The sequence below is a fragment of the Buceros rhinoceros genome, unplaced genomic scaffold, assembly GCF_000710305.1.
Source record: "Buceros rhinoceros silvestris isolate BGI_N320 unplaced genomic scaffold, ASM71030v1 scaffold18925, whole genome shotgun sequence".
Taxonomy (NCBI): domain Eukaryota; kingdom Metazoa; phylum Chordata; class Aves; order Bucerotiformes; family Bucerotidae; genus Buceros; species Buceros rhinoceros.
This window is the reverse complement of record NW_010414839.1, coordinates 48,583-71,707: the sequence shown is the minus strand read 5'-3', so window position 1 is coordinate 71,707 and position 23,125 is coordinate 48,583. Positions and strand designations below refer to the sequence as shown.

Sequence of the window (23,125 nt, the reverse complement as noted above, 5' to 3'; positions counted from 1 at the left end):
GGGAATAAGGTAGTTTTTAGTTTCTACCTTTGACCCTTTTTTAGCTGGACTTATATTTTCAGAGGAAGGTTCAGTTGAGCTGGTAGGCGATGGCACGTTGCTAGAAGAGTTGGATCCCTTCCAACTCTCTCCATACCATGTGAATGGTACACAGTGTGGGAGAGAGGAGGATCGCTCTGCTAAAGATTTAATGTTTGCTGATTTCTGCAACACCTCTCTGGCAGTCCTGTTTAAGAGAAAGGAGCAGGAATATGTACAGATTATAAAAAAAGAGAGAACAAAATGCTACAGTGGCAGTTTATTGTTCACTCCCTGTAACCGTGACTAAAGAACTGAGTAGTACACAGCTGGTAGGGGCATGCCTGAAATCTCCCAGCAAAAGGAGAAAAAAGTGGGTTCTTTGGATTCTTTTTTTCACTCAAGCTGTCTTGGACAAAATACATCGAGCAAACAGAGACAGACACCAGCTGAAAATGCCTGTGCTCCTGCCATTCAGATGTGAACCAGCTCCAGTCAAGAAGCCACATGTTGTGTCGGTGCATTTCTGAGCCCCAATGGTATCTCAGCATGATTACATATATTAGACTCAGCACTGACCCAAGTGGGCTCTGGTTACCAGAGAAAGTCTGGCTTGGATTTCGAGCATAGGCAGAATGAATCAGGTGTGTCTGTATCCACCTACGGAGATGTGCCTTTGTTACAACAGCTAAATACCAATAGAGTATCATTATCTTGATTTTAAGTATTAAAAATATTATTACAGAAAAACGAAAGAAACACCTATGTGATACTGTCACCTTCTCTCTTTTCAGAAATGAATGTTGCTAGGATAATCTGATCAAGGCAAAGGTAACAGTTATAAAATAAAATGTCGAAATTACTCACTAAATATATCATGTCAACTGTACAGTATGTAAATTAAAAATAACTATGCAAATCCTCTGCCTCATAGAAATTATGCATATCACATATTCTCCTATTACTTATATCAACATATATATTACTGTTTCAGAGCATTAAAGTTCTGCTGCTCTTAGCAGCCACCAGTAAATCACACGTATGTAAAACTCCCCTCAGCTTCTACCTTCTGGACAGCTTCTAAATCACTACTAACACAATCACTACAGCTTTGTATATTGTGAAGCCTCTTTCCTGTATGGATGAAACGGAGGTTGTCAAAGGGCCCCCACCCATGGAAGTAGATGAAGGATCCTCCCTCCCTTTAGCTACATAAAGAAAAGTACCCAGTCCTGTACTCCTTCCTCATTCTCTAATCTTGCTTGAAAGTAGAAAGAAAAAAACAGTATTCCCCAAACCACCTAGCTTCAGGCAGGGGAATATATGCTTCTTACTTAAATGGTGAAATTTTTATATATGTAACATCAGTGGCAGTCTCAGGAAGTTAATTTTATTTACACATCCTGAGTTCTATTTTTTGGCAATGGCAAAATAATGCATGCAACATCCACCTGACAGCGTGATTAATTCTACATCAATCAGTTGCTGTAATGGACGTAATTGTAACAGGATGCTGTCTTTTGATCATCTTCCTTCTTTTAAAGAGCTTATAGAGCTTTGGACTGCAGAGAAAACATCCTGACATTTCTTCTGTGGCAAATTCTTTAGGATTTAGTAACAAAGGAAGTAACGGGTGTTTAAAAAGTTATACTGAAATAAAAACGTTCCAGTTTACAGAAGCACAGTGAGAATTACAAATGCTTATAGATTTTAACTTTGAAAGCAGTATTAAGATTTGCTTTTAGTAACTGTATCCAAACTCAGAAATACTAACAAACAATACAAATAACTGATTTATCAAATGATCTAATAAGCAACTAATCTCTCTACGCTGAGGTCTGCTTTCTCTAAGTTCCCTCTGGGACCTCGCAAACGTTTGTAACATATTAAGTGGGTATAAGGAACACAGCAAGTTCTTACAAAAAGTATACATTCACTTCCCTCACCCTGTGGATTGGTATTTAAATGCCACATGATGTTTAATACACTGCTAAGGGCACTAGCTGCCTTACAGCTACACAGAGCTGCAGAGACTATGCCTTAACAAACTTCCCCGTCACTACGGAAATCCAGCAGTGAGTATCACTAACTCCAGGTCACACTGCAAGCAGACACACCAGTGGAACCAGCTGGAGTGGGTTTTTTGACACCAGCGCAAAGGCAACTACTGTCGCCTAAAATCACTGTAAGATCCCACCAGATGCTTGCAGCATACAAATGTGCAAATGTATGCTGAGACAGAACACTCTACTTCTGTGCAGTGTGCCTGGAGGACTGTCCAGAGTCTAAGATTTCTTTTGCTTTTATGATTTTACAGAACTATACAGTATACTCATCACTGGGTCTCCATATATTAGACGGTCAGCAAAACTCCACAAGCAGCTACACACTGGTTCTCACAGTGTGAGAACACTCACAGTGTGAGAATATTCTTCACCACAATGATTTTCTGAGCAGCATTCAAAGTCTTCTTCCTCTTCTCAAACCTTCCTCTTTTGCATTGTTTTACGTGCAAAGAGTTTTTGAGTTGCTATGTCCCTTCTAGACTTTTGGAATATATTAAGTTTGCTTAGCACTGCTGACATTAACTTATTTCTCATACCTGGAACCAGGTACCATCCCCTGTAGCTGTGGTCTTGTCAGACTCAGCAGAATGTGAGGAGAGAACTTCAGTAAAAATCTACATTTCCTTTTGCGGAGATTGCTTCCTGCCAATTTGACCATTCATTTTTTTATTCAGAGTCCAGACGCTGATGTGGTCTCATCAGAACTCACAAGGAATTCACCACTCCTTCCCTCAGAGTTGGTGATGGGACAAATGCAGTTGGCATTTTCCCTATTTATTTTCAAATTATGATGTTCATCTTCAGAAACAAACCCTTCTGAAAGCATTCCTGATGCGGGTGCTGTGAAGCTGCAGTGAATAGCTGCTGCCCCCTCACTCAGGGGGCTTTTTTTTTTTTTTTAAGAAAAAAAAGTGGTATTGTGTCAAGATTTTTGGTTCACAGATAGTATTAACTGACTGTGTGTGCATCCTGTAGGTTAGCTCTGATAACCCGTTCCTGCAAATCCCACTAGTGAATGCAACAGTAGTGATGCCATGATATTATAAGCCTCCAAGTATTTTTAGATTATATGTTAGTCTTTCATGAGTTAACAAATTTAGGTTTGTAAGCACAGGAGATTATCTCAAAGCTTAACACTTATTTATATGAAGTTGGCAGGACTGTTAATGTTCCCATCTGCTCAGATGATTAGTTTTTTCCAATGTTTCCAGCATACCATTTCTTGTGTCCTCAATCTTTTACCCATACCTACTGTCATAGGTCACCCTAATAGTTTCCTTCTCTTTCCGTTTCTTGCCCTTGTTTGAACTCCTTCTCAAGGGAGCCCTACAAGAACATTAGAAAACATCAGAAAACATCTTTGAAATTAAACTTTCAGTCCTTCTAATGATAGAAACAAGTATTTTGAATAACAAAAATGCTTACCCAAGATCTGCAAGTTTTCGCTTTAGTTTTTCTGTATGCCCTATAGTAGGGCTAGTTGTTCTTGCTGCCTGAGCACATGTGGCACCATCTAGGATACATTTGTACACGGAAGAATGTACATTATTATTTTTAATTGCTACTGATAGCTCTTCCACTTTCCACCCAGAACAGATTGTGTATCTTTTCATAATTATATAAGCATACATGAACACGTGAGTGGGTACGTGATTTAACTAGGTGAACTCTTCTAATTTGTAAGATAGTGTGAGAAGGAATAAAAATAAAAAAGTACTTTCAGAATACACATGAAAATCTTATTTTAATTGAAAAAAATTAAGAGTTAATTTTGGTTGAATTTTAATCAATATGTAGTATGTCAATAACACAAAAGTTTCACAGGCAAATCCATGTTTAAACTCAGCAGCAGTTGCTAAAAGTTTCCCTTTACGGAATTCAGTTGGTATGTATGCTTTACTTCCAAAACGACTCCTGAAACGCTTTCTTGAACTCTGGAGCCAAGGGTACCTTTCATCATGGACATGCTAGGTAACAGTTATCTGTTTAGCTTTAACATCTTTGCTAAAATAAACATTTTAAATCTAATAATTCTGAATTAAAGAAAAAAAGAATTTGAAGAAGCTTAGTTAATAAATTTGCCCTGAGACATCTACCAATTGTTGATCTCTTCTACAAACACTGTTAAAGCCTAAAGAGGAAACAGCCTGCAGTACCTATAAAGACAAAACAATGCGTCTGAGTCTGCAAAACATCCTGTGAAATCTATATGGAAGCTAAAAGAAAATACACAGCAGTTCAAATATTCAGACACAGTTTTTCTGATTCTTAAATGCAGAGTGCCTGCAAATACTCCAGAGGAAACAAATGAAGGTCATTCATTCATGTCACTTGTGGTTTGGTGACTTTTCCAAGTTGTATAGTGCCTTTTAACAGAAAGCACTGCTGTGTTTGTGAATTTATCCTGCTGTAGCTGGCATAAATTAAGCTTCGGAATTAACCCAGCACTAATTAGCACTATCACAGAACAGTCAACTATGTGTACAGAACTTTGCACATTGCTTTGCAGATAATATTTGGCCAAGTTTTCATTCAAGTAAAAAATTCAATGCACAACTGGTTCACGAAGCCTGGGAAAAGCAATACCACACCCTAAAAGACATACTATTTCTACCAACTCAAGTCCTTATGTTACAAAGAAACATATGAAGACAATTGACAAGTAATCTCATGGCAAAAAAGCAAACAGAGAAAAAGTGATACGAATAGTGACAGAAACAAGGTGAAGTCTCCTGAGAAGAAATCCATTCCTCAGGGAGGCCGAGGAAAACCTCAGGCAATTCACACTTGGCATCAACCCTACAGTGCACATACTCCTCTCCCTTCCTCTTTCACCTTTAATGCATACTTTCATTTAACCACTGTCGAAATAGCCACTTTCAAGAATAAAAGTCATAATGTTTATTTTTACAGTAGCTATTCACAGGCAAGTGGGGCTTGGGGGCTAGGGGCAGTGGGCTTTTTGAGAAACTTGATGACAATTAGTGAAACTATAAGGTACGCTGCTCTTGTGGTGGGCAAATAACAAAAGCATTTAGTAGCTGGAGGCTTTGGTGCTGAGGTAGATGAAATAATCTTGAGAGCTCAGCAGGGACAGGTAGCAGCCACCTGGTATGGCACAGTGTCTTGTATAACTGTGCTCCCACTCACACGCAGCTTGGTCCAACCAGGGCCCTCTTCATTAATGACGATTTGCCTGGGAAAACACTCATGCTGGCTATGGGATACAATGCATAGAATGATGGACTAGGTCCCCAAACCGGCTTCAGCGGCAGAGTAGATCTGAACCTGCAGGGTCTTACAGGTTCTTGCTGGTTCGTGCACCTGGAGGTCTGCAGTGCTTGGAACATGGCAGAAGCCATGAACCAGGGCTGCAGGTGCTCTGCCTGAGCAGGAAGGATTTTGACCACCTTGCACGGGTGCATCTTCCCCAGCTCCTTGTACTTTTTCAGAGGTGGTGAGAGAGAGCCAGTTCCTCAGAATAAATCACACAAAAGTTTAATCCATCATTTTTACCCTCAAGTTGCTGGTGTAAGTAATCTGTGGCTGATGGATGTGAAAGGACAGCAGACCTAACTGTCTCCCCCAAGGTTACAAAATGGCCTTACACCAGTGGAGGACTGCCCATAGGGGTCACCTTGGCTGCCTTGTCAAAGGATGTCAAAGGATGCTGCTGCACAAAACAGGCAGGACTGAAGAAAATAAATTAATCATACACACAGATGAAGAAGTTATGCTTAAAACACCAACAAGCAAAATTCCTCATCACTTTGCAATGAATCTGATTTCATGCCACTTCAGCTCTTCCCACAACACTGCAGGATCTCATAAGAAAAAAGGTGTGAGCTTGCTAATACTCACTTTTGCTAATGAGAGATTAACCAATGGACACACGTGTCCTCATATGTGCTCTCCTTCCACCTCTAAAAACAACCCTACATGAATACACAGAACAAATACTACAGCCCTTTCTATTTTCTGACCTGTAAGAGTTTGACAGGAAAATTAATAAGTAATTTTAAAAATACTGCTACAACACTTGCTGCCAAACAACTGCTTTAGGATACTTCTTTTTTATAGGACTTATTAAATACAATTTTTCCATTTGAAACAAAATTGCTTTGGATACACCTGAAAGCACTGGCTGTTTACTTAACGGTCACAGTGGGGAAAGCATGACACAAATATTTAGACAGAGATTAATTTTCAAACCTAAATTGGAAAGAACAACACAGTGGGTGTAATACAATACCCTATTTCTTATACTACAGAGATAGTCTCCACTAAATTTTTATCAAGCATGATTTACAACTTCACTGATAAACCAATAATACACTCAAGCTGAAGTACGAGTTTGGAAAGTCACATTCTTATGTTCACACCCTTATTTTTACTGGCAAAACTCAAAAATTGGATTTAACTTTGAATCAGTAAAAATTGAACAATGAGAGGCAACACAGTAAGACTAGCTATTTCAGAACCCATGTAAAAAAGATAGCATATATTATTGTTTTCCTAAATTCAACAGACCTTCGTAAATATCTTTTAGAAATCTGTGTGAAAGACCTGAAGGTGAAGAAAAAATAGGTTGTAAATAAGTGGCAAGTCTTCTCAGACACACAGACAAACAAAAATCCCCATCAAATTGTTCTTTTCAGTTAAGTAAGCCAATGAACCTATTCAGACCTATTCCCACAGTCATCGCTTATAAACAATTTTTATCATGTATTTTAGCTACGTGATGGTTAGACAATGCAAGTTACATAGCTAAGAATGCTGAAGTTGTGTAAAAGGCTAATTTTGACTCCACAAGGCATCTGAAAAGGAGGGCTCAGTATTCTGTGCCATATAGTATTGTTAATGCATTTAATAAACTGGTATCTGAGACATGTACCTGAGCTAGGTATGATTGCATCCACCTCACGTTTAAAGAATCTGAATTAAATAAATGACAATGCAGCCAACCTCCCCAACGAATAACTTCATTTTTTTTTCTATAAATGAAGAGTCTCCAGATACTAACCTCGTGTTTAATCTAGACTGTTCCGCCTCTCAGCAATTAAAAGCTACAATCTGTTACTTTTGCTTTACGTTCCTTTCCCCACCCTCCAAAAAAAGCATCTAGGAATGCCAAAATCACATAATTCCAGTAAGTACAGTGTGCTAAGCATGTTTCTAATAGAGGAATGTCCCAAGGCCAAATAATTTTGTTTTTTTAAAACAAAATACAAGATTTTCTTAAAGGCGACTTCCCCCTAGTTTTTTGAGTGAGGTTTAAAAAAAAAAAAAAAAAAAAAAAAAAGCCATTCTCAACCCCATTTTAAACTTTGTCCTTATACTACCATACCAGGTCATTTGTAATTTTTTGACTTCCAGGTAGACAAAACAAGTTACAAACGGATGGCCTTCTAGCTGCTAAGGTCCTACCACACAACAGAAGTTCATGAAGTAGATGTAAGTGAGCAAAATGATGCATCAATTTATTGTAAAAAATAATAATACCTTTATCCTGTAAAATAGTCCTGCCAGCTGGGTAATGCAAAGGAGATGCTTCAGAGCTGTGCCCAGATTTTGAAGGAGAGGAAAGTGGAGTGTCTCCCTGAGGATGGGGGAAAAGGACACCTCCTTTGTGGTGCTGTCCTTCTTCTTGGTTTTCAGTTAAGTTGTCAAGTGAGATTGCTGCACCGCTAGCCACGGGGGAGAGGGAGGAAGCACCAGAATCTGATGCTGGTGAGGATGCTCTCATGCATAAGGGCAGTGGTGATTTTGAAATGTGCATGGGACTACTGTAACTGTTTGACGGCTGTTGGTATAAGAGATTATAAAGCAGGTTATACAATTTAGTAACCAATCAGAGAAAGGTTTACTTTGAACATGCAATTCTTTTATTCATTATTTAGCCTTCGTTATTTAGCCTTTAGTTGTATGAAGTGCTTTAGCAATTCATGCTATTACCTTTTGATACCACACACAGTGTTGTTTATTGATAATTTGCTTTCAGACAGAAGTCAGAATAGGACAAAACAATGAGTGAATATTGTATCAATTGCATTAACAAATTAACAAAGAGAAATGCACAATTCAAGTTCTTTTCACCTCCTGCATAAATGAAAGGACCCACTCTGCTTTATAAAACACACATAAATCAGAAAGCCCAGGGTTCCTGTTAAAAAAAAAAAAAACAAACAACAAAACTCACAGGAAAAACAAAAAAACCAGGTGCGTTGACTCAAAGGAGACCAGACTTGCACATCACAAAGTCATTCATAGCATATTGGCCACAGAGGAAAAATACACTGCCTGTGCTACAATTAAAGGACAAAGACAGAGGATGAAATCACTTACAGGGGCAATCTAGCATTCCATAGAAAGCCTGAAAGAGAGGGTAAAGTCCTTCTCACCTTTCGTTCAAGGCTGTCTTCTCCATCAGTTGAACTGATGCTATCATACAGCCTTGTTCTAGAAGGCCTCTGCCGCTTGTTCTTCACTGAAAGCTGAGCTCGAGTCTTCAGAGCTTTGGAGTCCAGTCTTTCTGTTTCTGGCACTGCTTCGTTGAAATCTGTATGGAAACATGATTTGAAGCTATTTAACAAAGGTATCTTTCACTACTGTTTCCTAAGACAGGACCTGCGATTGCGAGTACATGCATTTTGCGTGTTGTACTTGTATCTTCATAACTGCTAAAGTACACATTCAAAATAAAAAGTTACTTGTATAAACCATCAACCAGTTCATCTGTACAGATCCAGTAGGTGCGTAGCAAAGAATCACCTGCAACTATTTAGAAATTCAACAAATGATTCCTACTTTTACACATGAAGGACTACACAAAACCAGCTGTGCTAGCCCAGAAAGCAGGTCTACTTAAACTCCTTCAGAGGGACTTGCATGTGCTTGGCCTGCAGAGATTTCTCCTCCATCAGGGCATAAAGCGAAGGAGTCCTCACTCACCGCTCTTTGACAGATAAATATACCAATTTAGACCCAGGGGACCAATTCATTTTCCCCCACTCCTGTTCTTTTAATTCACTTGAGGAGGAGGGACTGGACTGCCATTTTTCCCCAGAGCTGCCCCACTAAGCATTTCCCTGATAACTTCGCCAGTTTTGCAGACCGCTCGACCAATTACAGAAGAAATATCTAGAGCAGTCCTCATGGTGATTTACCTTTTCTCATAATCAGAATGGCTTACAAATTTACAGAACATGACTTGTTCCTTTCTGTACTGAATGTTGCCCAAAATAACCTTGTGCAACATGGGTAAATTATGGGCAATCAATGTCTTTGGTCATTAGTGCACAGAGAGTGATTCAGATAGTGCCCCAATGTCGAGATAAACATTTGTGACTGGACTGCTTCACAAGTAGCCTTTCACAGGATTGTAAACCAAGTGTTAAACTCATTCCTTTGGACCTGCAGTGAAACAGGTTGCTTATTCTATCACACTGTCCCTCTCAGGAAGGGACAGCAGAGAGGAATTTCAATCCTCCTCTGGATTTTGAGGTCATCTGTTGTTCAAAGTCCTATCTGACACTACAAATGAAATGGCCCAATTGTTCACTACAGTCTCTCTGCAAGTAAAAGCATCATTTTATTAGCACCAAGATGTCTCATGTGTTACTTCCCCCCTTGCCATACTGTCCTCAGAACCATTACCTCCTCTTGTAGACTCTTCCCTCTTTTATTCAGAGTTCTTTCAAACTCTTTAAATTTACATAAACTCAGCTAAACTTAAGTAAAACATCTCTGTCACCACCAACCATCGTGATCCCTCACACAGGTTGATATGAATGACCTAACACAAATACAGCCTTGCCTCCCTTGCACTCAGATCACATCAGAAAACACTGTATCAAGCCTCTTTCCTTAACCAGGAGTTACGATTATCACCACCTACGGCAGTTGTCTGGTTTCAGCTTTCCAACAACAACACATTTTGGCAAAATCATTGATAGAGCAGTGCTACAGCTTTGCAGTAAGAACCTGTAACTGCTGAAGTAAATTTTCACTGTAACCAGTAATGCTGCATGAAGTTTATCATGACAGTGAAAGTGAAATGAAATGAAACCATCTAGAAGGTCCGTGAAAGGCACCCTGAATGACAGCTGCTCCAGGAAGGAATGGGAACGTCATGATATGTACAAGAGAGAAGGGACTCTGGTTCTTCCTGATTTGAAAAATGACTACATTGTGTGGAGCAGGACATGGACTGTTAGATCTGTCATTATCTTGACCTAACAGCTCAAAAACTCTCTGAGACACCTGCAATAAGTCAGCAGTAATTATCCCAACAAAACCCAACAAGAGTCACCAGAAGATCTGGGTGAAAGACGGCACGTGAACTCCACTCTCACACTTCTTAACTCTATGAAGTTGCTATATTTTCTGAACATCTGGTGTTTATGCAGATCTTGTTTTCTACCATATGTTCTCGAAAATAATAAAATACAAAAAACCCCAAACCCCAGTACTGTGTTATTTTTATATAGCATCAGAAGAGCTGGACACTGTCACTCTCATGTTTAGTTACTGTTGTCTTTCTACTGTCTGAAAATCATTATGTGATACATAAAAACTGGGGGAGTATTTCATATATAAAATGGAACAATGAAACCATATTACCTGCCTATGTTTGAAGCCACCCTATTCCTGAATGTCTTGTGAGCACAGTATACTTCATATATGGCCTGCCTCTACAAATAAAGCTAACACAACTGCACTTCTCTTAACTATCAATCATCCACTCAAATGAAATCGAGGTATTTCAGCAAATAGAGCATTTTACAAAGCTGCAGCAAGATGAAACACATTTTAAAAGATGTTTTCATATTTTACACCTGTCAAGAGTTAAGTCCAGCTGGCAACTAAGCACCACGAGGCTGCTCCCTCACCCACCCACCCCACTGGAATGAGGAGGAGAATTGGAGGAAAAAGGTAAAACGCTGTGGGTTAAGGAGAGTTAACTAGAACACCACAGAGGGAAGAAACAACAGTAACGACAACACTACTAATGAAATCATATACAGAACGAGTGAACTGCTCACTATCTGCCACTGCTGCTGCTGAAGCCTCCATGCCACCACCAGCCAACGCAAGCGCAGCTCGTTACATTCCCTTTCCTTGGCCAGCTCCCCCTTTATATAATGGGCATGATGTCAGTAGAGTATTGAATAGCCCATTGGCTGGTTCGGTTCAGCTATCATGGCTGTGGCCCCTCCCAGCTTCTTGTGAAAATTGACCCAATGCTAGCCGAACCCAGGACAACAGCAGACAAGGAAACGCTTCTTTATGGTTTTAACCAGGTTTTTCTTTTTTGCAGTCCTCATAGTACAAATCAAACCAGGATCCATTAGATTTACTTGTCTAACCACTGCATCCACAACACACTAATTACAGACATTTTTGCTTTAAACCAATATAAACAGAGATACCTTAGCCTCACTGAATGCAATGAAGAAATGTTGACGAACTTGAGCAAGCCTAAAAATCTTCTCATTGCTTTCCATGGCATCCTATCCTTCAGTCTCAGAGACCGTGATTTCACCAAGGGTGGAAGCATTTCAGTGACTTACCACTTGCTCTTCCTCTGGTTGTCACAAACCCCTGGCCCCGAGTTCTCCAGGATATGGACTGCAGCTTGCTGATTCAAATGACTGACCCAGCAGGAACTATACAATTTTAGTCTGACACTCAAGCCTCCTTCCCTCTTGGTCAGTTTTCTGCTGTTTCAGTGAATCACTTCAGTGTGTGCACAGAAGTGTGTAAGTGCTGGAACAGGGCAATGGAAGAGGCAGAACCAGGTGGCTCAACAAAGACAGGGATGGCATGGGGTCTCCAACTTCAACAGTAGTGATCTGTCAGTTCAGCTCAAACTGCTTCTTGAAATCTGAGCCACAGGTTGAGTTACTACGCCAGTGAACAACTGAGGGGTAAGACTCATTCAAACTCATTTTTATTTTTGCAGATTTACATTGTCCTAAAGCACTGCAAAGATTTCCAGTACCATGTTTTGCTTTTCTTCCTTGTGTAAAAGTTAAATTCTACATTTGGCTGACACTGCAGAATCATTAGCATTGCCTGACTTGTAATTATGTTTTCACCATAAGTACTCGATAGCGTAACTGCACATTGTCATTACTTGAACTGCTTATATTTGTTCTTTCAGGTGCACACACTTCCATGGATCCCTTCCTTTCACTGCTGAAATTATGCAAACTATCGACACAGCTTTCAAATGGTTAGGCACAGATTTGTTACAGCAAATCACCATCTGTGCCTGGAGCTTACTGCTCCCTCCACCCCAGAGCTGGGCTGCTTGCACTCAATGGCAGCTCTCTGTTGCACTGCATGAACCTGAACTGTGGCTGAGCCTGCTGCAAAGAGCTCTCTCAGTGTCAATATGGGCTTCCCTTCTTCCACACCACAGCTGCATTGGAGCTGAGCTCTCATCCTTCGGTCATGTGGATCTGGACATGAGCCACAACCCACGGACAGACTTCCCAGCTTTCCTTCAGACCTGCCTTCCCACCAGGAACTGGCCCAGGATCCCAGCTGACCCTGGTTTTCATCACTGGACCTGCTCTGCTCACCATGCTTGGGTGCAGTGAGACTGGGCTGCTGTTGGGTGGTCTCTGCCCTAGCCATATGCATTGTCACCCTCAGTCCTAGCTTTCTCTTCTGCAGAGAGCCTCTGGCCCTCACTGCTCCCTGGCACAAACATGCATCCCACACGTTTCTCTAAGAATCAACCAACCCATGGGGAAATCTAATAAATCTCTCACATAAAAGTTGTAACAGGTTTTATTTTGTTCTCAGATACAATGTATTTAGACTTTCTTTCAGCAGACTTTCAACCACTTGACTCCAATGGGCTTCTATCTGAATTATTTCAGTACCACTGTGGAGTGAGATAGAGCTCGCCTGTCCTCCCACTGTTTTTCCATTATACAGGCTGATAAGATTTCAAAATCTCCTTCTGTGCACTGGTGTGTCCCTGGGTATCTCGAGGCACCCAGAAAGCACAGCCATCAAAGCGGGCATTTGCAGAAAGATGAGCAAATATTGTCAAAGTCAGCAAGGGCACTGACCTGTTTCGATTTCAAACCACTGACTCCTCCCAGTAAATAGCTAGATTCTCTACTCTTGACACAGCTCATGGCCACTAAACCAGAAAGCTACAATGCACTTTAATCTGTTTTTCTGGACTCTCAGAATAAATCATGTTATTTGTAAAAGAAATGCAATCCTCAGGCTCCTAGTATTCCCTGGCACAGCAAAGGAAGAACTCTGTGGGCCATAATGGCTTTGATTTTCTCTTTCTAACTTGCACTGATGTTACTGGCAGCCCCGCAAACTCAGGATGAGGTTATATTACAGCCTGAGGAGTCACACAGTCTGGCACAATGCTAAACACGTCTGGAGGACCTGCAACGGCAGGTACAGCTGTGCTCATAGGTATGCAACCGTCAAGCTGCATCCCAAATCTATATTGCCAGGCAAGGTTGTAATAAACATCTCAGATTACACTGAAGCAAAAAATATACTTGGTATAATTTCAATTACAATATATATTTTTATATAACCAGATTTTTTGAGGGAAGACAGACCTGCAAACTTCAGAATAAAAATTACAGGATGTGGCTGCGCACACGCAGTCCCACCCCGCAAACCTAACGCTGAGGCTTGATAAAAAAATGTGTGTTAGTTGCCAAACAAAAGCCAGAAAAGAGACGGGACTGCTTGCATGAATGCCACAAAGTCGGCGTGCACAACACACTCCACCCAGAGGAACTCCGCTCACCCTCCAAATACATAATGGACATCTCCCCTGCCCTTTATAGTGCCTCTGCAAACATCCATGGGTTGGTTAGTATGTATACTAATTATTAGTGATTAGTATTACTAGACAATGGCAAGTCCTTTACTTAAAAGGTTTACACAAGGGTGATATAGGCTCTTTGTTTCCTAAGCAAGTATCACTGCATTACAGATTTCAGAGATACAGAACTTACTAGAAAAGGTACATGGAAGTCAATGATGCTACAGCATGTTTTAAAAAAAAACAAAAAGTTTTTTCTTTTTCTCTTGTTAAAAACACAAATCTGGCCTGGACTCTAAGGTCTAACTATACTTTTCGTGCTTTCAAAAAGTCATTGCTGATTGTCTATTTTTCCTAGCAAATAATTAGTGTTTGTATTCGGGTGGTTAAACTTGGGCATTTAAATTCACAGATAGTCTGTTCTGACTCTCAGAAGTACTGAACACTGGTAACACTTCTTCAGGGGAATATTTTTGCAATGAAAAATGGCAGCTCTTGGAAAATTAAAACTTTCATGCAAATATGTCAATTGAAATATATAATTTGGAAGTGCTGACACTCTGAATTTTAATGCTACACAAAGAATTTTCAGATTTTTGGAAAGGATTTTACAAATAGGTTTTTTTCACAAGTAGAAATTCTTGGATTTCAGCTCCTGATCCATAGATGTATGTTGACAATGTTACAACAGTAAGTGTAAACATGATTTTTGTGAGTCAGGTAAAGAAAACACACTTTCCTCTCCTGATGCAAACTACCAAAAGGGTTTCTGTTAACACTGTTGCTAAGTATTTAATACACTTACTGAGTCTCTATGGCAGAAATACAGACTTTCTTATCATCTTGAATGCCTTCCTGAACTTCAGAGATTTCAGTATAATAAACACTTGCTAGAAAGAAACATCTCTGAATGAAGAAGATTTGTGAAACCAGTTCCACCAGGTCTGCATATCACCCAAATAACACTTCAGCAGGGCTAGCTCTTTTTTATACACATACTTTGTTAAAATGTAATTCATACTGATTCGTTTGTAGAGCAATATTCGGTTTGGATACACACATGAAACCACTGCTAAAGTATAAATTTTAATAAGACATCTCTGCGCTTGCTAGAAATTGGTTTATTTGGTAATGTAAATGTATTTTTTCCACAGAGAAATAAATGATATTATAGTTTATGTTAAATGAAAACCTATATCGGAGCACAGTATAGTGTTCTCTTGTCAGAATTCCAACACTCCTAACACCTGTTTTCACAGATGTTACTTAATACATGGTAAATATTGCTCCTGCACCAAACAATTTTGTTCCAAGGCAGTAGACCTAAAATGGCTTTAATTCTGCATATACTTCAACAATGAGAGCCACTTGCAATTACAGAGCTGTAACTAAAGCAGTGAAAGTTATGTGTATATTTTCACTGGCACAGCCTGAAAAACGGGAATTATCTTTTCTATGTAAAAAGAGTCACCCTGCAGACAGCATCAATCCAGATCTCAGTGATGCCACAAATTGTTCTGCTTCTTCGGTAATGTAGAACAAAGTCTAGCAAGTCTTATGTAGTAAATCAGGCTGTGCTAAAGCTGAGTAAGTTTCTTAATTAATGCACTAGTAAAGAATTTGCATTTTATTCACAAAAGGCTCCAACCTGAGAAATGTTAAGTGCCACCTACATGGTTCCTTTTGATGTCTGTATGAAGGTAGGATCAGAATCTGCCAAGATCCATTTAAAGTGGTAGATTTAACATTGTTTTTCTTCTTCTGGTAACTGTTTTTGTTTGATCTTTGGTGGTTGGGCAATTAAGGACAGATTTAGGAACACAGGAGAAAACTCGATTTCCCCCTACTTTATTAACATAACAGAAGCATCAAATTAAAACCTAAATGTGGATGACATCCCACTGAAAGCTTTAAGAAATCAATAATGGTCTTTGCTTTATTAGCACTTAGCCACTTCCATTAAGAATATACATTGTATAGCTATCGTGGGACTCTAAATTGGCATTATTTGGTACAACCCTGATATAGCTGTCATTAGATAGTGGATTTTGGAAAAACAATATCCTGGCATTATTAATTGTTTCTTTTAAATCCTAAATGATAACCATGCTATTTACATACACATTAATAGCAGTAATGGTTTGGTTCAAACAAACCTTGACTTAAGCCATCCAGGCAGGACACTTGCTTAGTATCTAGATTTTCCACTGGATCTCCTCTAGAAACTTCTCCAAAAGATGTCTGCCTTTCAAAAATGTTGTTGTTATTGTTAACCTGGCTCCCATTTTGCTTCATAAGCCTGAAAACTTCTGCTTCCAAGTCTCGTATCTGAAAGAAACACAACACAGTGTTACCCATAACACACAAACACACGCATACATTAGATACGTTTTTTTTCTAGAATATCAGACAGAACAGTCTCATTCTTCAAATACGAGAGTACTCACACGAGCTTGTAAGCTTTGAACCTCTGCAAGATGTGCTTTCTCCAAATCTTCTATTTTCTTTCGTTCAGCTTCCTGGCGTTTGATGAAGTCAAGTTCTCTTAGGGAAAAAAAGATGTATTCACTGTCATCGAAGCAATCAGATTCAAACAGAAAATAAAACGTTCTGGTATTTCGTAAGCTAGACATGAGTAAAAACTGTCCTTAACAAATAATTTATTACTAACCTAGTAAGAAGTATGGAACTGTAATTAGGACAAAACCCTAAACAATTATTTAGCCTAAAGGAATATGCTAGTTGAAGATATAAAAATGGTAAGAGAAATTTATTTGAAAAAAAAATCTCAGTTGTTCTAACTGATAATCAAGGCAGTTAAAACAAACTAATTATTTCATAATCTGTATCTACAATGAAAAGAACGTAAGCTTAGTTTATGTTGTAGGAAATGGAGCAAAATCTCTGTTAGAGTATGACTGCACTCCTTCACAGACAGGAGATCCCCAAGTTTCCAGGTACAAATCTAATTTTCTAGTAAGCTAAAGGGAAATATGTTAGGTGATTTTAGAAGTCTGAGATAGTTAAAAACAAGTGACTGGAACTTCTACTAATATAAAGGAGAATAACCACAGAAAGGCTATCCAAGCTCTTTGTAGCTATTTTCCCTACTTCTTTTTATTTTGAAAATCTAAGTCATTTGTGACACAAAGCACATAAGGTGCTAGTTTTGGAGCAGTCAAGATAGGTAATGACATTTTGACTATCTAAACCGCTTTTTAATGGGACAGGGTGTTCTGCACTCCCAGTTGTCACTGGACATTGCTGTATGTTGTTTTCCTCTTTAAACGAGTATGTTACAGCAGAAAATGAAAAACTTGCTGCAAAAAAAAGGTATTTGGGGGAATGGAAGCTGTTATAGAAAGGCATTATGTTATTATTTTTCCTAGCCATCAGGGAGAGGGGACCCAATGAAGCAGATGGGGCCAGGTAATCACCAGTTAGCTCGACTCAGCTCAAATATTCTTGGCTTCTAGAAGAAGAAGAAAAATAAAATACAAAATGTAACAAAACAATTTTCTCTTTGATGTTACATTAGTATACAGCAGGACTGAATCCAGCTAACACAGTATCCATATAAATTGCTGCAAACCTTGCTAATCAAATGTTTGACTCTGATTACTCTTTGTTGCTTGCTATCACACGGAGTTATCTAGTAATTCTGAAATATTCCTACGTGGAATACTACAGACTAAGTCTTTATTTAGTTGCAGTATTTTTCAAAAATACTAAACTAATACTTGAATACCACTAGCATTTTTCCGTAACAAAGAATCCATATTTTTAGTGGTGGAAAAAAAAAAAGTGAAAAATAGTGTTTACCTTACAGGTGTTTAATAGTGGGTTTTATATTTCAAAATATATCACATATATGTTTCCTATCTGGCCACTAAGCCATTTGCTGAGCCTGGCATGGCTGCTTACTTTTGCTGAAAATCCTTGATCAATTTCTTTGCCTTGTTATATTTCTTCTCCAGAGCCTGATACTGGCTTTGAGTCTCCTTGAGGTGCTCATTCACCGTGTGGCACAGAGTTTGTGCCTCAATCCAATAACTCTCTAATTTCATCATCCTTTCCTTATTCTCCTCAATGTTCTGCTGGAGTTGGGTCTTCTCTAATTCCCACCTCACCTTCTCATTCTCAGCAGCCTGCAGCTGAACAAAAGAGTGGAGATGTAGTCAGTAAAAAACTCGAAGTGCAGCTTAACAGCTCAAGATTAACTCAAACCACATGAATAGCGAAAATCAGTGAATTAATAACTGTAACAGTAATATGCTAGCAGTGAAAAGAGCATTCCAGGACAAATTCCAGGCTGATACATACATTATTCTTCCTCATAAAACAAAGGAGAGGCTTTACTCTGTGTTCCAGTGCAGCCTCTATGCTTCTCTGAGTTATACTGACACAAGTGCCAACTCAGGCAAACTGCAGGGTGGATCAATAAGAACTGTGGATGCATTTTACTATGCATGTGGCTCAGGTGTTGCTAAGCATTCATACACTTTCAGAAACCATGAAATCTCTTATTTTGGAGGAGAATCCGATTTCCAGGTTCCATATTTGATTTAAGAAGAATTTAGAAAACAACAGGAAAAAGGCTGACTGACCTAACCGATTTGCTTTTCCCCTAAGAGAGAAATTCTATTGAATTCTTACAATGTGTGTTTTCATGTCATAAACTTGCTTAATCTAGAAAGCCAAACAAAAGAGGCTGGAGCATAATTCAAAATTTAACACTGGATCGCTACCTAGAACCTTTTTTCATTTAAGCAAGCACTGAGTTTTGCATCCAATACTGAAACTGTGCCAGAACTACTACGAGCACAAAGAGAACCTGTTACAAAGATATTACTCTTTTTTTCTTCAGACTTGCTTACTGAGTCGTAAGGAGCTAATTCAAAAGGAAAATAAGCCATCGCTGTTGAAGATTTCAGGTGCCAATTCTGCCAAACACATCAGCACTGCTTAACTCTATGACCAGTGTAGTTCCACTGCTAGTTCCACTGGCACCAGTGAAGCCCAATGATTTATTCCAAGCAACTTCAAAGAAGTCTGAATTCTACGTCTGGGTTTATAGCAAATGTTAGCTCCTTTGCCAGTTTTTTGGATAGGTTTTTTTGTGTTAGGCTTCTCATTTCCCAACTGAACCTACCTGCAGGTTTCAATGTTTGGTGCTGGACAAGAGTAGGGTTCTTTAGCAGCTTGTATATTTTAGCTCCCAGAATTTACAGAAAACAAAAAGTTCCTTAACATCACTGCTTACTTACCAAGATTGTTTAATTTGCTCTACGCAGTTCTGCTAGCATTATGGATAATACACACACAAATAAAATAACTTGTTTGCAGTTTTCCTACTAATATACCTAATCTACCCACATTTTCTTCGGCTCTATTAAAACACTAGATAAAGAAGTCCAACACAAAAAGGTACATTAACCCTCATCTTGCAAATGGATTTGCACAGCTGAATGTTTACAACCATGCATCATTGCCATCAAGTCAATGGGGCTTGGCACAATCCCAATGCAGCTCCGATTGCTAGACTGGAACTGAAAAGCAGAGGAAGACAAGATTTCTGAATTTCTGAACTGGAACAATACAACAGAAACTGTCCTTACAGAAAATAGCTGCACTTTGAATTTGTTTTCAACAATAATTTATGCAGATTTGATAAACACTATGCAAAATATACGGTGAGTGCAAATGTTGCTAGAAAGAAATAAAAATCTAAAATCTTTTTCTGAATTACAATTTTCTCTTTCTCTGCATTTCCTTCATAATTTATTCAAAGAGAAAGATGTCATTATAAAACCTAATATTACTCAACATCTGAATTATCACTTGACTTCCCATAAAGGTTATCCTAGTATAAAAAAAATACAATTCCCTTTTATTGCTACAGGAAATTCAATCTAATACCTAGCAATTGGTTAGGAGATGTTTTCTGTTAAACCAGCAAGCTTTGTCCTTTCTAGACTATCTTTTAAAGAGAACTGTAACAATATGAAACAGCACATTTTCTTCTGTATACAAAAATTAATTTCTATTAAATACCTTAGTTTTTTCTTAAACATCAAAAAAAGAAACTAGCGTAAACAGGATACTTTAACATCACTAATAAATAAAAAAATCTACTAACTTAGATTTCAATATTCAATCCAAAGACAATTTAAAAACCTGAGAAAATGCATTAGAATTGTAAAACTAGAAATCTGCTATTTAGCTGTTATGATACCCCTTTAAATATATGTTTAACTGAAGCTACACAAGTTGGCAGTTCGTCTTAATAGCAGCACTTACAATTTTACTTTAAACTTTGAATAGAGAATAAACACCAAGGCAAGATTTAACTGAGCCACTGTGCTTCTTAATCAGCCTTTAACAAGGATGTTGACTTCTCCACCCACATAAAGATCCATCTTCAGATCTTATTTTGCACAAGAGGAAAAAAGCAGCATGTAATAACCGTATATTGATTCTTACCTTCGTCTTCAGCTTCTGAATTTCAGCTTCTGTAACTGCATGTTTGATTTGCAACTAAAATTGAAAATATAAAATAAACAAGTGAAGTCACAGAGTACTCCAGTATTTTTAAAGCCTGTGCTGCAAGTTGAAATCCTTATTACACAGCAGAAGGCCTTGAAGAGTGCTGCAGTGCAGTAGATTGTAAATTAAAATGTCTAGCTTGCAAAATGACTCAGTCTGTGCAACCTAATTAAAGATAGGATGCTGTCTAACCACTCATAATTTCAAATCAGAACATCCAATCTGTTTAGCAAAACCAAATGTCTTATGCTTAAAAAAAAGATGTTATCCTGCTGGGCTTTGCTGTCCTCTGATGTGAACGTGAAATACATCCCAGTGCTGTCAGAAAGTCACACTGCACTGATTAAAGCAGGCACGTTACAAAAAGACAAATACGGAAATAAGTGATTTAACAACCCAAGGAGTCAGGAAAACCTTGAGGGAAGATTCCACACATTTATTTCATGAAAGAAAAAAGGTAAACTGATGCTATTCTTCTCCACCATTAGCTGGAGTTATTCTGGTCGAGCTAGCCAATCTCAGTTGAGAGAGATTACACAGGGAAAATGTAAAGAATAGGAAATGGCATTCAAGCACACAAAATAACTACAAGTAGATTAACAGGCCAGGCAGTGTGATGAAGGTTGTAGTTGCATTACCAAGCGGTGTGCCACAGTAACAATGGATCTGTACAACTGGTGTTGAGGACCTGGCATCCACCAGCACACCTCCCGGGGGGATTTCTCTTGGACTAACCTACAGTAGTCTGATCCTGCAGAGTGAAAACTCATTAGCTGAGTGTATTAGGAAATGTCAGGAAACATCTTTAGTGTCACCCCAAAGGTCTGCTTTTCACAGGCTACAAGAACACTCTGAAATACAAACTGAACTACGGGTTCAACGGCATAACCCTAATCCAAATGGAAATGATCGTGCACATGCAGCCAATACTGGTCAGCAGCCGAATCACTGCTGCTTTATTATTTAAAGCACATGGCACAGACAAACTTCTGACATGCCCCACAACTTTAAATCTAAAGCATTGTTTAATCTGAATCAGTGATTTTTGTGTGTTGGGTAAGGAGTTGAGGGCACATGCAAATAATGAATTACACCCCTGAGACAAAGCCTTTTGTCCATTATTTATGAATACCAGGAATCGTTATGGAAAAGCATGTTTTACATGGGCATTACTTCCCTTACAAGACTAACGGGAGCCTTTGGGAATAGTTTCTGTTGAGATAATGGAGTATGTGAGGGAGTTGTACTGAACCAAAATTATCATCTCTGGTGAAGCAATGATCACATTCTTGAAACAAAAAAAATATATATAACCCAAAAGAGAACCTGGGAGGAGAGCAGTAATTTTCAAAATAACAGGAGCCATCGCAGAGCACATCAGTTCAAGTATCTTTGAGAAAGACCAAGCTACTTTTGAAATTTCCTCTTCATGGAGCCTCTTGAATGCACTTCTTGTGGCATAGGAAATGCACATTCTGAGATGCACTTTGGTTAGCGAAACAACCTTACCTATCTCATGAATAAACCTAGTCCTTTCTGGTGGAGGATTACTAAATTTAAGCTGGGAGGAATAAAAGAGACACTGATGTGACCAATTCTGTCAGTTTAGGAATCTTCTTTCCAATGCTCACTTCTTGGTCACTGTGTCCAGAGGAGACTGTAAGCACTTCTGATCCCCAGCATCATGTTACTTATATTCACTTTTTGACTTTGCACAGAAAAGTGTTACTAATCTTCAAGCGCTCAGTATAAATGCATATAAGATTTAATTTGAAATTAAACCAGCCACTGACTTTAATGGCTTGCAGAAACGTGTACAATGTGGAGGCACACCAGGCACACTAGCAGGTGGAACACGTATGAGGCCAGACCAAATCTGCTCTGAGCACACAGCTAACCCACAGATCACATGGGGTTCATGAGGAAGTGCCACATGAGAGCAGGGCTACTGGTCCAGGACAGAGAGCTGCCAGAGCAGCTGGGAACAGGGCGGTTGGCAGCCCTGGAGCTGGTATTATCAGCAAGAAATGGCCAGTGGTGCTACTCCACCCAGTAGACCAGGAAGCCAAGAAGGATATATACATTTTGTAATCACACATAGTAGAGGAAACTAAGAACATACTTTAATCAGCATCTGCAAGAGATTACTTGCACTTTTTGAGCACACTCAACTGCTGATCTGCAGTTTTCAGAGGCTGTGAACTGTTTTTCTCATCATTCCATTTCTGTTAGTAGTACAAAGTTATGAAAGAACCATCCAGAAATGTTATGGTATTTATAAAGTGCCCAGGTTGTTCTACCTCCTTGTTTTAGAGTGAGACAAAATCATTGGAAGGACAGATAAGCTAGACTTTGTCCTTTGCAGAGTTCAAATGAAATCAAATGAAATAAAAAAACCAAGACTCAAAGCCTTAGACAACCTGCTTACAGTCCATTCCCATCTCTTCTAAAACCTCACAAGTCATAAGCAGCACTTAAACAGATTACTATTACATACAAATAAACCCCAAATTGTTGCATAAATGACAATCTGCTCAGGTACAGATGGTTTTAAGAGTTATTTTTATACTATCTGTTATTAAGTTAAAAAAATGAATACTGAGCACCCAGTCAGATCACTGAATCAGTACATGGTACAGCAGATCCCACTGAGGCAGAAGAGAAAGGCGCTTTCCTG

At 38.9% G+C, this 23,125-nt stretch overlaps 1 protein-coding gene across 1 annotated transcript in view; it reads right to left on the bottom strand.

The window, feature by feature from the left end:
- Positions 1-27: 27 nt before the first annotated feature.
- The window catches only part of LOC104494414 (neurabin-1-like), a gene marked incomplete at its 3' end in the record, with an annotated part of 61,728 nt that continues 38,630 nt past the window's right edge, over positions 28-23,125 (bottom strand). Inside the window, exons 8-16 of the mRNA XM_010137234.1 lie at positions 20,386-20,439; positions 17,827-18,056; positions 16,350-16,446; positions 16,059-16,230; positions 8,486-8,643; positions 7,587-7,887; positions 3,510-3,597; positions 3,333-3,410; positions 28-226 (exon numbers count right to left, since the gene is read on the bottom strand). Coding sequence (XP_010135536.1) covers positions 28-226; positions 3,333-3,410; positions 3,510-3,597; positions 7,587-7,887; positions 8,486-8,643; positions 16,059-16,230; positions 16,350-16,446; positions 17,827-18,056; positions 20,386-20,439 — 1,377 coding nt within the window. The remainder of the gene's footprint in view (positions 227-3,332; positions 3,411-3,509; positions 3,598-7,586; positions 7,888-8,485; positions 8,644-16,058; positions 16,231-16,349; positions 16,447-17,826; positions 18,057-20,385; positions 20,440-23,125) is intronic.